Source organism: Oryzias melastigma, linkage group LG6 (genome assembly GCF_002922805.2).
Source record: "Oryzias melastigma strain HK-1 linkage group LG6, ASM292280v2, whole genome shotgun sequence".
NCBI classification, from domain to species: Eukaryota; Metazoa; Chordata; class Actinopteri; order Beloniformes; family Adrianichthyidae; genus Oryzias; species Oryzias melastigma.
This window is the reverse complement of record NC_050517.1, coordinates 25,689,572-25,703,895: the sequence shown is the minus strand read 5'-3', so window position 1 is coordinate 25,703,895 and position 14,324 is coordinate 25,689,572. Positions and strand designations below refer to the sequence as shown.

At 37.8% G+C, this 14,324-nt stretch overlaps 2 protein-coding genes across 3 annotated transcripts; one reads left to right on the top strand and one right to left on the bottom strand.

The window, feature by feature from the left end:
• The first annotated feature begins 41 nt into the window (after positions 1-41).
• On the top strand, positions 42-9,154 carry pla2g15 (phospholipase A2, group XV). The gene is made up of 7 exons (XM_024282318.2): positions 42-494; positions 2,731-2,887; positions 5,616-5,734; positions 5,816-5,914; positions 5,985-6,209; positions 7,420-7,532; positions 7,688-9,154. The coding sequence occupies exons 1-7, from the start codon at positions 350-352 to the stop codon at positions 8,087-8,089; spliced, it is 1,260 nt and encodes a 419-aa protein (XP_024138086.1). The 5' UTR covers positions 42-349; the 3' UTR covers positions 8,090-9,154.
• usb1 (U6 snRNA biogenesis 1) lies at positions 9,148-13,928 on the bottom strand. Of its 2 annotated transcripts, none has more exons than XM_024282319.2 (7): positions 13,574-13,928; positions 12,898-13,037; positions 12,638-12,821; positions 12,432-12,485; positions 11,966-12,071; positions 10,941-11,021; positions 9,148-9,366 (listed from the first exon to the last, which is right to left on the bottom strand). In XM_024282319.2, the coding sequence occupies exons 1-7, from the start codon at positions 13,729-13,731 to the stop codon at positions 9,259-9,261; spliced, it is 831 nt and encodes a 276-aa protein (XP_024138087.1). In that variant the 5' UTR covers positions 13,732-13,928; the 3' UTR covers positions 9,148-9,258. The 2 variants fall into 2 exon arrangements, with proteins under 2 accessions (XP_024138087.1, XP_024138088.1); XM_024282320.2 differs by having other exon boundaries at positions 12,898-12,999; positions 13,574-13,710.
• Between the last annotated feature and the right edge of the window lie 396 nt (positions 13,929-14,324).

Sequence of the window (14,324 nt, the reverse complement as noted above, 5' to 3'; positions counted from 1 at the left end):
TTTATTTATTTATTTTAACAACAATAGTTTGTTTTCTAGCCTTACATAAATCATGCAGTTCACCTAGTGGTTCTGTAAACTATTTACCTTTTTTTCTGCAAAAAGATCGACTTGAAGTCACGGTTCATCGACATCTGCGATCGATTACTTTAGTCTTGATAGGCGAAGCTGTCGGGTGGATTGCTCCGTAATCAGTACCTCGTGATCGTCGGTGTTTACTAACTGAGGTTAGCTGCTGTAGGATGGTCCTCGTGGAGATTTAACAGCCTGCCGGAGACACTTGACGGCAGACCCACAAACACAGCCAAGGCGACAGCTCCCCGTTTTTGGCTATGAGACATCGGGGGCCATGGCGAGTCGGCACCGGGTAACCGTCTTCTTCCTCTTCGGGGTGTTGTTGTTGCTGCTGCTGTCATCTCGGAGCGGCGGAAGACCTTCGCAGAAATGTGACGGTAACAAGTCGTGTCAGCCCCGGAGACCCCCCGTCGTCCTGAGTGAGTGTTATTGTTTTTTCCCCCTTAAATCCTTTTACTGTCAGCTCAATAGATATCCCTCCGCGATAGTTATTAGTCGCGGATGTTCGAGCAGTTATCGTAAAAATAAGTAACTCTGTCGAAGCAAAAAATAAATATAAAAATAACTAATTTATTTATTTATTTTTGTTTACATTTTCTTAAAGTGACAAACTTCTCGATATTAGTGCAAGTAAAACATATAAAGACTCTACGTAGAACAGATTTATTTTAGCATCAAGCTTGGTCCAAAAAATATGCTAGTTCCACATTTGACACCCAGTTACCTAAAAAAATACATATTCATTCACCCTTACCTTTTTTTTTAAAAACAATTTTTAATATTATTTTTTTATAATTTTATATTTTTAATCACTTTGGTAACTTTAACTGTTCACATTTTTGTTGACATTTTTGAAAATAAAACCTGGCAAGTTGTTTCAGTTTCATGACAATTTTTAAATGTTTTGTCTGTTTAAACATGTTTTTATACAGTAACTAGGTAATTATCGACATTTATTTCAGTTCTTTCACATTTTTAGATCAAATTTTGTTTTTTAGGAAGTGTATTTTTTTAACCAAACTTTATTAACAAAACTTATCCATTCAAACAAACACAAAGGAGGGCAGAAAAACAAAGAAACATACAGTAGATGAGAAATAAAATTATTATTACAGAGCACATTTGAGTAAATACAATTTACATTTTTATAGGTTTCTTTTAAGAAGTTTATTTTGAAGGCTTACTCTTGTGTGAGGTTAGGCAAGATGTCACCTGATCACCTGATCATATGATCAATGCTTCAGTTTAACTCTCGGGACTGAAAGAAAAAGGGGTTTTTCCATTTTTTAATGCTACTTTCAGTTTAGAATCTCAATCTCAGCTTTATCCCTGATTGCTCTGTTGAAAAAGTTAAATAATCATCTGATAATTCACTCTGGTTCCCCTATCTTAAAAAAATCTTAAGTAGTCTTGTCGAAATTCTTCATAATAAAGCAAATATTTTAGTGAGGATCAAGCGGCACATTCCATTCTTCCATACTCATCAATGTGTCTCTGCTGTCTGTCTTCAAGCAGATAAAACTGTTCAATGATCACTGACTGAGAAGCTGCTGGAGAAACTCTGCTGTGACCCTTGACCTTAAAATCAATAAATGTAATCAACCAAAAAACAGCTGAATACAGCAGACTGACTTAAAGAGATGAAAGCTGCATTAAAAATATATGAAACAAGTTTATTTTGTAACCTAAACATTAATTATGGAACATTTAAACAGAGCGTTTTGTGTGTAAAGCTTTAAAACGCAGTTTAGATTTCATCAGTGCTGCTGCTTTACCTTGTGTAACATATTTCCTAAGAAGTGACAGGCCTGCAGACATTCACGACTAAGCTCTTTTAAGGGATGCGCGCTGATCGAAGTGACATGAGAGGAAAGAGTTGAGCCAAAATCTGTGTTTACTGTCAGTCAAAGTGATAGCAGTCAGAGATGTGCCCTTGAGTAACCCCACTGCATCACATCCCTGTCTCCTTTTAGCTTTTTTTTATCATCTAATTAACTCACGTTTTATTTTTCTCCTTATAAAAATCATATATTATTATTTATTTGAAAAAATCATACTAGACTTTTTCTTGGTTTTTGTTGACTAATATTTATCTATAATTTTATTAAATAAATTCACAAAAATAAGAAAATTATGTACTTTTGGTGTTTTATGTTCTAGAAAAAAGGTTTCTGGAGGTCATTTCCAATGGAACGTCTCTGACTTTAGCTTCACTTCATCAAGGATTGAAGGCAAAACTAAGAAAAAAAGTCTTTGTTTTTTTTCTGTTTTGTTGTTTCTGTAACCCAAGTTTTTCAAACTTTAATGGACATTTTAAACCACTAAAAAAATAAAATCACTACGTTCTTCTGGATTAAACTGATTCAGTTTTTCCACATTCATCAAATGATTCTGTCTTTTATTCCTTTTTTAAGGGCTCTTTCTTTTTGAAACATTTCTAAAAACCCCCTGTTATTAACATTTCAAGTTTTGAGTCTTTTAACAAAAAAAAAAACTAATAAAATATACAAACTGCCACATCTATACTTAAATTATACATTATTGAACGAATGCCATCACTTTCTGAGAAGATTTTCATCCTAAACCTCCATCATTGAGTGTAGCTGCCTGAAGAGCACAGAAGTCCTGTTTGTGATGACATCTTCCTCGTTGCAGTTCCCGGGGATCTGGGAAACCAGCTGGAGGCCAGACTGAATAAACCCAGCGTGGTTCACTACATCTGCTACAAGAAGACCGACTCCTTCTTCACTCTGTGGCTCAACCTGGAGCTGCTCGTCCCCTTCGCCATCGACTGCTGGATAGACAACATCAGGTGGGATTTTTTCTCCATTTGATGATTGACTGTGTTGTTTTCAACCATCCAGTCTTCTAATTTTGGGGGTTTTAGATCGGGAGTGTAAAGTCGATCAGCTTTACTGAAAGTTATGCATAAAAATGTATTTCAGTGCCAAACTTTCTTAAATCTGTAAAAAAAAAAAAAGATTAGACTTTTATCATGCAAAAAAGGTAACAAGAAAGGACCAGTAATGTTGCATCTATGAATGAAAGGGCGTCTTCAAACATCTCCACTCATTCTCCAGACCCTTCAAAGCTTTTCAGATATTCACACTAAAAGTAAAAATGGTTCCCAGTTGGCTCTACAGATTGGACAAACTCAACAAAATCATAAACCCAAACGCTTCAAACCAGAAGCAGAAACTCGATCTTCTTGTCGTCACGACTCCACAAGCTTTGGTAGAGAGTTCTGTTTCAATATGGACACAAACAGCAGCATGGTTTCCAGCAGGATTTGGAAAAAAGAAGTGAAGCATCAAAGAAACCTCAGAACTGAAGCCACATCACAGGAACTTTTTTGTTCTTTTTACATACATGATCTGCATTTTCTCATAAATAACAGCACAGTCATCTTAAAGTGTGGCTGGAAAAAAAAAGAAGTATAGGAATTCTTCAGAATTTCCGTTAAAATAATGGGGAAGATATCTAGTCTGTTTTGATTGATTGATTGATTTGGTTTATAAATTGTAGACACAGTGGCGGGCCGTGCATTTCACACCTAGGCCTTCAGTAGTGCTCCATCTGAATCAACCCAACCCTCATTAACTATTTTATGGCAATAAAACTTCTACTGCAGGTACAGCTGCCACACACACACCAAAAGCATAAAAAATAACCTGATAAAATTTCAATATTATGTAGGGAGATAGCAAAATTTTACTCACCAAAAATCCAGATTATTTAAACACAAAATCCATCCTTTCTATCCTCAAGATTTCAATCACTCTGTCGTGCAGAATCCATGCGTTTCGCAGATAGAAAGTGTTCCGTGGCTGTGATAAGCTGGAAAAGGCTGCATGCGGGAAATGTTCTGGTATTCCTGAAGCCTCTCGTGGTCCAGGAGGGAGACAAACATCAGTTTTTGTGATCGATCAAGGTCTGTGTCTGGAAAATAATATTTGCGCGAGGATTTTGCGCTGCACGCGCCCGTGGTGCGTTCAGGGGCCTCGTAGATTTCAGCTTCACTCCCGCTCAATGGAGTCACGGAACTCCTTTACCCGTGCCAGACAAAACTGTGCCACAACTTTACCCAGACATTCAATTTCCACCAAAAATCAGACGATCAGACGCTTTCCACTGGTAACATCTTCAAACCTGACACGCCGCTCCTCGGCACCTGTGTCCGTCAGCAGAACCAGAGCGAGCTGCGAGCTGTCCAATCAAAGCTCGTGAAAATCCTGACGTTTCCGTGGGCCTTCTAGCTGGCCTAGCACGTGGTCTCCTCCAGATCTGATTGGTTGAAGCAACAGTTTGGTCGACAATTATTGTATGCTACAGGGCCCGCAGAACTGATTGTGAAGGCCTTCAGGCAGATTTCTTTGACCCTAGCAACAAATGGTGCTGCAATGTGATTGGTTAATGCTTAAATAGGAAAATACACGTCTGGAAGCAGCGCAGCCAGGGAGACAGCAATGAAAGGACGAAGACAGAGCATTTGGAATTATAGAATACGTATTCACGGAAATAAATAATAATTAATATCAGTCTGTGATTCAGATATTTTTAGGCCAGCAGAGAAGGCCTTGCAGACCCTGACGGCCCGCCACTGTGTAGACAACACAAGCCAAAAACAAAGAAATCACAGATTTTTCGAACATAGTACAGAAATAATGAAGAAAAAACTAACAAAAACTTCACTTTTACTTTTGATTCATTAAATGTAACAATTACTAACTAATGTCAAACTTGTATAATCCTGTAAAATAAGAGCTGTGGAGCTCTGACAAATATCTATCCAGACTCTCTAAAAGCGTCCAGAGAAAATCACACAAACAGACTCCTAGGAAGTTCAGGCTGGGAATACTTTAAAGTCCCACTCCGCTGATCCTTTGATCTATTGTCAAAGCGTTTTTTTAATGATGATTATGCTGTTTTTAGCCAAAACCAAAAAAATCTATGTCGTGTTCTGAGACACTGTAAGAGGGGCAATAGTTCATCAGAAATTTGCCTTTAAGTCCCCCTTCCTATCACCCATAACTGATCTATCTGTTTACATTTTCTACTGCTAGCTTAAAGCTATTCACAACCTCAATCTAACGTTAGCGGTACAACAAAATTGGAGAAGAATATTGGAGTTATCCAGCTGTACAGTTTTGAGTCAGATTACAGCTCAGACGAGGAAAACAAAGACGTACATGGATCTACTCGTCTACAAGTGGATGCTCCTGATTCACAACTCCAAAATGCTATTTTAAAAACACAATTTTTCATCAGATCAGGTCTTTAGATGCCCAGGGGCTGATTTTGGTGTTCCTGCAGGTTTGTGGGTTTACTGGAGAAAACCGTCAGGTGTGTAAGCAGAATCGAAAGAAGATTCACTTCTGCTCCAGAACCCCAAAGCTGCTCTCACATCTGTAAAACTGCGACATTGGGATGCTGTTCTCACACATCACACACATTGTGGTTCAGGAACAGAGACTGAAAACAGGACGCTGGGTTTTGGGGTTTGTTATGTGGTTCACCTCTGATCAAATGTGTCTTCACAGGTTGATCTACAACAGAACCACACGCACCTCCGAGGCCCCCCCCGGCGTGTTCGTGCGAGTCCCCGGCTTTGGAAAGACGTTTTCGCTGGAGTACCTGGATCCCAGCAAGCAGAGCGTGGGTGAGTCTAACTCAGTCCGACCTAAAAACTAAGAGCAGCCCAGACCTGGAAGGTTTGAGTTCTCCTTCCGCTTCCTTCCAGGCATGTATTTCTTCAGCATCGTGCAGTCCATGGTGGAGTGGGGCTACACCAGAGACGATGATGTCAGAGGAGCGCCGTACGACTGGAGGAAAGCACCGAGTAAGACGTCCGGCTCACTGCTGACCGGCTGGAGACTTTCCTGCTCATCCTCTCTGCTGTTTGTTTTCAGACGAGAATAAGGAGTACTTCATGCAGCTGCAGCAGATGATCGAGGAGATGGCGGAGAAGGCGGGTGGGCCCGTGGTGCTGATCGCTCACAGCATGGGGAACATGTACACGCTGTACTTCCTGAACCAGCAGCCGCAGGCCTGGAAGGACAAGTACATCAAGGCCTTCATCTGTCTGGGGCCGCCGTGGGCGGGCGTGGCCAAGACGCTGCGGGTCATCACTTCCGGTGAGCAGAACGCACAATAGAAACACAACAACACAGGAATAAAATCCTGTAATGTATACAACAATTAATAAAGAAACTAGCAAAAAATACAGAGATTCATATTTTGAGCATACATTTATTATTTTTTTGTTTATCTCAGAATAAAGAGATTCAGAGAAGCTTTATTTTGACTAAAAATGCAGAGAAAAACATCTGAAATGCAATAATCTGAAAACTCCTAAAAAATAAAAGCATAAATTAAACAAACTTTTATATTAACTGTATTTTTAGTCAAATTGCTTTACAGTAAAAATATTGTACGATAAAAAAGCAGAAAAATATTAGTAAAATAAACTTTATTTTCTTTTTTAGAAAACAGCATTTACCAATTAATTTAACTTTGTTTTCAATTTAAATGTTTTTTTTTTACTTTAAATAGTAAAAAATTAAGAGAGATTCCTATGTTGAAGATAAAAACATTAAGTGTTTTTTTTTTTGTTTTTGTCGGAATGAGGATATTCAGAAAAATCTTGTCAATTGTATTTTAAACCTGTGTTGACCAAAAAAGAAAAGAAAAAAATATTTTAAAATGTTATTAACTGAAAACTACAAAATAGAAGCATAAATTAAACAAACTTTTAAATTCAGTTGTATTTTCAGGCAAAGTCCTTCACAGTAAAAATATTGTGTGAAAAATGTTGAAAAATATTAATAAAAGTTTTTTTTTCTTGCATAGCATTTGCTAATAGTTTAGCTTTTATTGTAGTTTAGATTAAATTTTCTTTTACTTAAGTAGGCAAATAAACAAAAGATGAAGATATTCCTTTTTTGAACATAAAAATATGAAATCTTTTTTTTGTTTTTCTCAGAATGAAGAGATTCAGAAAAACTTTAATTTCAAAACATGTTTTGACCAGAAATGCAAAGAGAAAAAATCAAAAATTTGATTAACTAAACACCTACAAAATAAAAGCATAAAATCCAACAAACTTTTATTTTTATTGCATTTTTAAGCTAAGTTCTACACAGTAAAATATTTTGCGATAAAAGATGCTCAGAAATATTAGAAAAATAATAAAAGTTTTCTCAGAAAACATAGTATTTACCAATTAATTTAACTTTCTTTTCAAATATATGTTTTTTTTAATTACTTTGAAGCGAAACTTTAAACACAGTCAACTTAAATCAACACAAACTTTGCTCACCAATTGTTTTTGTTTTTCACTCTCAGGTGACAACAACCGCATCCCGGTGATCAGCCCGCTGAAGATCCGTGCCCAGCAGCGTACGGCTGTATCCACAAACTGGCTGCTGCCCTACGCCCACTCCTGGTCCAAAGATCAGGTCTGGATCCACGTGTGTGCCAGTGCAGTGCTTTGGGTTCTGTCCAACTCTGTGTCTGGATCTTCACCTCAATCATCTCAGCAGCAGATTTTGTCAGAGAATAAGTTGAACTAAAAACGACACAACTGTCATTTGATTCATTTCCTGTCCTGCAGGTTTTGGTCCAAACGCCAACCGTCAACTACACGGTGCAGGACTACAGGCGGCTCTACAAAGACATCGGCTTTGACGACGGCTGGATGATGCGGCAGGACACGGAGCCGCTGGTGTCTGACCTCCTGCCGCCCAACGTGGAAGTCCACTGCCTGTACGGCAGCGGCATCAACACGTCCGAGTCCTTCCTCTACTCTAACAACTTCCCGGACGAGGAGCCAACAGTGGTGAACGGAAACGGGGACGGGACGGTCAACCTGCAGAGCGCCATCCAGTGTAAACGGTGGGTGGGGCAGCAGAAGCAGCCCGTCTTCTTAAAGGAGCTTCGCGGGAACGAGCACGTGGAAATGCTGACGAACTACACCACCGTGTCGTACATCAAGAAGGTGCTGTTCTCCCCATGATGCTGCCAGGAAACTGGACTCTTAAAGGTCACAGGAGGGGCCGGGCCGGGCCGTGCTCGCCGAGCCTCCAAGCGCCGCGTTGATGTCGGAAAGCTCCACAGAAAGTTTTTAGGTCAGATTGGAGGATTCCAGTTTTAGCCTCCAAATCAGTAATTCCTCAGATTATGTCAGGATGTTTACAGGTAAATTCCAGTACTTTTCTATCATAGTGACTCTTTCCTCGTGTCCAACAAAAACTGACAAATATGTGCCAGGATTTTGCACCGTTTGCACCACTTTGTTATTGATCAGTCTAAAGGTTTAGAGTTGATTCCTGATTGTGAGCAGGCACCTCGTTTTATTGTGACAAACGCTCTCAATGATTGCGCTTTTTCTAAAACTGCCTTGTTATCCGTCAGTGAAAGTCTTTGTGTAGATCTGCATCATAGAGCTGAGCTGATGGAGGCCTTTTCTGTGATTCAGGGCTTTGATTTGCCTCAAATTCAGACAAAAAATCCACTTTTTGTGCTCAGATTGGCTTGTAGCTCGCCCCTTTTTTGTTTTCCATGCAGGTTGGAATCCGGTGCCTTGCAGGGTTGCACACTCTCAGTTAAGGAGACTCGTTTTCACGCCGACTTGGATCGGATCTGATCCCGCAAATGTTTTATATCTGTTTGAGACATCATAGGAAATTCCATGTTGTGTCTGTGAACTCCAGAGATTCTCGTCTGCTGCCTTCTGAAGTGTTTCCAATCACACATCCAGTGTTTTGACTTTCCTATCTTGAGGGTAAAATACTGTTTTCTTCTCCTGAAAATCAAACTGTTGAAATGTTTTTGTGTCAACATCAAGTTCTGTCACTTTCTGAGGTTTCCTGGTTTTAAAAAAGCGCAGGAGGTTTTGTTTTTGTACTTTTTCATGTTCTGATGTCATGTAAACCTAAAGCAAACCATAAATATTTTACAAAAATAAATGAATTCTTTAAAAATGAAGCTAAAGTTGAATTTTCTTCATGTTAAAATATTAAAGTGACCTAAACTCTGCTGTAGCAGAAAACTGTTGAAATAAACTTCACGAGATGCAAAACACATAGAAGCTTTATTTATGTACAGTTTTTGGACGATCCAGCGTCGTTTCTGCAGATTCTTCATCACAGCAGACAGACATTAAACGGTTTTTGTTTCGATGAGTCATGCTTCCAAAGAGAAGCGGAAGGTTTTGTTTCCCGTCCTGCAGCGCAGCTCGGCACAGTCCAGATTTAAATGAAACGGTCCGTCGTCACGCTCGTCTACCAGACTCTGCAAAACCACAAAAACGAGAACCTCCCTGATGCCAACTTCACCAAAAAGTTTTTTAACGGTCAAACTGACAAATGAAACATCCAATGTTTCATTAGTGCAGGAAAATGGACAAAAGAGATCATCAGAACGCAGCTCAGTCACAAACAAGAACTGCACCATAGATGGTGTCTGCAGTTCAGTGTCTGCACTTCAGCTACACATTTCAAACTGAAGGTGTGAAAAAAAAAAAAAAAAAACCCTGCAGCTGTGAGCGCAGAGAGCTTTTGTTGAAGTTCAGCTTTTGCATTAAGTTGAAATTTTTATTAGACACAAAACCGGAATGACTGGAAAGTCAGGATTTCTAATTCAGGGGTTTGCATCCTGAGCTCCACATGTGGCTCTTTTACTCCTACTTTATGGCTCTCTAGTTCAAGAACGTTTTTAAACAGTAACTATAAAGTAAAAAAAAAAGGTAACGTAAACTTTATTCACAAATGGATGAAAGTACATATCACAAGAGAGAGATCTTTAAGCGCCGTGTAGAACAGAAAATCACAACCAGCATTAAATTATACAGGATTGTAACCAAATTTTCTATTTTTGAGCAAATTAAAAGATTTTCAGTGTGCTCTTTGGTTTAAAAAATTTGGTACAGGTCACTTCATTCTCTCTGATTTACTTTCTGTTAAAATTAGGAATTTCTGGCTCAGAAGCTGCTCAAACTATCAAACTTGTTTCTTTTTTATTACTACTGATGTGAAGCTACCTACTGCTACATTTGAGAAGATCCTCTGTGGCATAGGGTGTCTCATTTTAAAAATGAAGTCACAAAAACCTCTTAAAAATTATAAACTACTTCATATTATTTCTCTTTCTATTCATAATTTATTTTTACAAAAAACATTGTAAGTTTATATTTACAATAACGTGAAGAAACAGCAGCTCCTATTGAGTTGTGATCACTGAGAATTCAACATGAATGGCTCTTTAAGTGTTGAAGTTTGCAGACTGCTGCTCTAGTCAAAAAAAGGCTGTTTTATTCAAAATTGAAAACTATGTATATAAATATTCATATGTGTACATTAAAATATATATTTTCTAGTTTTCTACAGAAAACAGCTGATTATAACTCCATCCACATCGTTATCATAATTTATTTGTTTCATGATGTTCTTTGCTGTTTTGCTTTAGGTTTAATCCATCTATTTTTTGTCTTTTTTGTTATTTAACCCAGAGAAGGGACATTTAGAAAGATTTTACTAAAATAAATGAAGTCTAACTCCAATAACTCGTAGGATAAGGAGTTCAGTGAACTTTCTGGCTTATCTAATAAAACTTAAATTCTGTGTGACAACATTCTAAACTCTGACTTTATTTTGGTGGATTTAGATTCCCTGGAGGAAAAGGTAGATTCTTTTCTTTTGTGGAGATTTAGCATCAATGTTTTTCCCTCTACAAATGACAGAAATACGACACCATGGAGGTCTTGTTGTGAGTAGCATGTGTGTAGTGATGTTCCTGGCTGTTGGTAAAGCTTTTCCTCTGAGCTCTGCACTGGCGGCCTGTGTGATCCATCATGGATGTTTGTGTACCTGCAGCTCTTTGGTGATCTCCTTCAGCTCTTCCGTCAGGTCTCCAACACACCAGGCCAGACTCACGTGGAAAGATGGATCCTAGAAGAGACAAAATGCCAAACAAAGATAACTCTGAGCAGGTTTTGAGAGGTTTAATCCCAATGATTGATTGATTGATTGGTTTATTTCAAGCATAGATTATTAAAAATACTGGACAAAACACACAATTATTTCAAACTCATTACAGAAATAATTAAATGCATTGATTAGAAAATATAAAACAAAGAAACAAAACACACTTGTGTCTCATTTGGTCCATTCATTTTTGTGATTATTAACTAAAGTCAGTAGAGTTTGATTTGTTGCTTGATTGCTGGATAGCTTTAAGTGATGAATTATAATACGTCCTATGCTTTAACAGTAGCAGATCTTATTTAAAACAATTCTGCACGACAACAAATAAACAAAAAAGTTGGATTTTCATGTGTTGATTTTAATTGAATTTATTTATTTTTGTTACTTTTGTCAGTTTCGACTTATTTCTGTAACCATTGCTGTCTTTCTTTATGCAATAACAGGAGTACAAGTCCCTTTTGTTCACATTTGAGTATAAAAGTTTTGATGGTTGCAAACAAAATGAGACCATAAAATGAAATCTGAGAGAAATGCATCAACATTTCTGTACAAAAAGAGTAAAAATAAATAAATAAATGTCATCCATAAACTACATTCCAACAATTTACTTCAAGGCTTCCTGCATAACTTTTAAATTCCTAAAAACTTCACAAACTTTTTAAAATGTATGGTTTATTCAAAATAAGAGACATGCATTTACATTTGTTTCGTTATTTTTATAAAATTCTGCTTTATTACTAAATTTTATCAAGAAATATTTTTTAAATCATGTAATAATGAATACATATGCTCTATATACGAATGTTAAATTCCAAACATGTGTTGTGACTGTATGAGCTTTTGGATTAGAATACTCCCTGAATTTCATTTACTCTCCCCCTGAGGTGTCAGTAGACACGTCCACTAACCTTGTAGAAAGTCTCCAGCTGAAACTCTGTCAGTGTTTGGTCGATGACTCGGACCAGATCCAACAACTGAGCATGCCCAGTAAAAGCTTCCATACCGAGGAACGTCCTGCAGGTCAGACAGTCGACTCACATGATCGTAGAACTTCAACAATCCATAAAAACTAAATTTCGCTCCAAACAAAGCCACGTTTAGTTTACAAAATCCTGTTCAGATCTATACTTTAGAAAATCCAGAGAATGAATGAATAAAGTACACACTATAAAAAGCTCCTAAAACGGATAAAACACTTAAGATGACCCCTTTACAGACCATCATTTCATTATGAACTGCTCTTAGTATGCACTTATGAATGGGTTTGAAGCAGCAGCAACTAAAAACATGATCAGTATTATTTATTTTGAAGTCACATGGTCTGAGGAAGAAACTTAGCCGATAAGATGGACTTTAGAGAAGAGAAGGGTGTACCTTGTTCTCTCAGCGTTGCAGTAGACCCTCAGCCTCCCAGCTGAACAGACAAATCTGGAAACAGTTGAAATGAGTCCCATCAGCTGTTTTACTTTAGCTTTTTTTTTTGGTCTTATGTTTTTTAAAAGTTGAAGTTATCTTAAGCTGTATATCTTATCTACAATAAAACAGTGAGAAATGGATAAGAAAGAAAGTGTTAATCAAACCTTTTACAGTGAGTCAGGCCTGCCCTCAGGCTCTGCATGAAAGGCTGGATCCAGTGGTGTCTGAGCACCACCGTTTGAGACAGGCTGAGGTGAAACTCCTCCTGTGGCGTCAAAACCACACCGTGAGAGGCTGCGGCTGACAGCAGTTCCTCCAGCAGCTCCTCAAACTCTTCCTCAGGATGGTCTGATTGGAAAAAATACAATAAGATTAAATTCCACTTTAAAAACTAGATTCCAAAAATGGTTTTCCTTTTACTTACATGGAAAATAAACATATGTGGCCCAGTTTCCCCGCTCGTGTTTGAAGGACCGAATGCGACCGCCATGGAGCGAACTGTCCTCTGTTTGTGGCTCTTCCTCATCTGGAAACATGGTCTGCAGACAGTCAGGAAGGGGCAGTCTGCAACAAGACCAGCCAATCCATCAACTTATTATCACCACTATATAATACATAAAGCACCTTAGTCTGAGTCCACTACGAACAAGCTCACTACTACCACCTGCTGCCGCAAATGTGGAGTTACAACTACCTGGCATCCAAGCATATTTCAAATTTAAAAATCAAAGTTTATTTGTTAATCTTTCTGCCAGTTTATTCACAATTCAGTTTAGCTAATTTTTTTTTTATAAAAGTAAGAGACACATTCAACAAAATTCATCGAGTTGTCGCCCATATATGGATTTTGGAAGCTCAAAATACATAACATCGGCTTAAATAGTATTTAAATATATATGTCTTTTTTTCTGCGATAGACTGGTTCAATAAATCTTAAATAAAAGAACTCTAAAGCCAAGTTGTGCATCTTTAAAACAAAGTCGTTTTACTGATATTTAAGAGAGTTAAATGATGTTGGGATAAACGACTTCACGTTTCGACATTTTAAATCATTTTGCAAACGTTTTGAACAAATAGAGTAAGAGTAGCAACAAACGCACCTTGTTTTGGAGACATATTCTTCCATCTTCGCTTTCTTCGGCATTGGAAAACCATCTTTTTCCTTTTTCTTGGGAGAACAACTTTGGCTTTGAGTAGCCGCAGCCGCTTCACTGTCCTCTTCCTCCTCCTCCGAGCTGCTGCTGTAGCCCACTAACATCCCGAACTACAAAGACGTCTTTGATTTAAAATAAAAAAGTATAAAATGCTCACTGGGATGTTTAAACTGCTTTAAATGTGCAACTAAGCATAGAAAATGATAACTTCTGAAGCTCAAGTTTGACAGTTGAGCTTTACTTCCGTTGTAAACAATGAGTTGTGACTCTGAAAAATGTCCTGCCGAAACATTGTCATAGCTGCGAAACGTTCCGCTTTGTGCGGTTCTTTTTTATTGTAATAAAAAAATACATCTCTATTGACAATTCGGCATTCAGACAAAATTTCCTCAATTTCTTTCCTATAATTAACTACTTTACTTCTTTGTTAAGTTTTATGTATTCTCTCAGTATAAAGTAGTCTTTTTAAAGTCCCACTCCAATGATATTTACATCTTTTATAAAAAGCATTCCCAGTGGTCTTTTAATTGTGAATATGCATTTTTTTGGGGCAAAAAACAAACAAACAAACAAACAAACAAAAAACCTTTGTTGTTTTCTAGGACATGGCTCCCGTGTTGCAGTAATCCTGCCCTAATTTCCCATCATCCCTTTCTTTCCTGCTAACTTAAAGCCCCTCACACCTTCAACCTAGTAT

Bases quoted from the DNA above. Each gene is read 5' to 3' on its own strand.
- usb1 (XM_024282319.2), bottom strand. From the start codon at position 13,731: ATGTTAGTGGGCTACAGCAGCAGCTCGGAGGAGGAGGAAGAGGACAGT. The intron at 12,072-12,431 runs GTACACCCTTCT...TCTGACCTGCAG, and splicing joins TGCAACGCTGAGAGAACAAG to GACGTTCCTCGGTATGGAAG. The intron at 9,367-10,940 runs GTACACAAACAT...GTGGTTTTGCAG, and splicing joins AGATCACCAAAGAGCTGCAG to AGTCTGGTAGACGAGCGTGA.
- pla2g15 (XM_024282318.2), top strand. From the start codon at position 350: ATGGCGAGTCGGCACCGGGTAACCGTCTTCTTCCTCTTCGGGGTGTTG. The intron at 495-2,730 runs GTGAGTGTTATT...TCCTCGTTGCAG, and splicing joins GAGACCCCCCGTCGTCCTGA to TTCCCGGGGATCTGGGAAAC. The intron at 7,533-7,687 runs GTCTGGATCCAC...CCTGTCCTGCAG, and splicing joins ACTCCTGGTCCAAAGATCAG to GTTTTGGTCCAAACGCCAAC.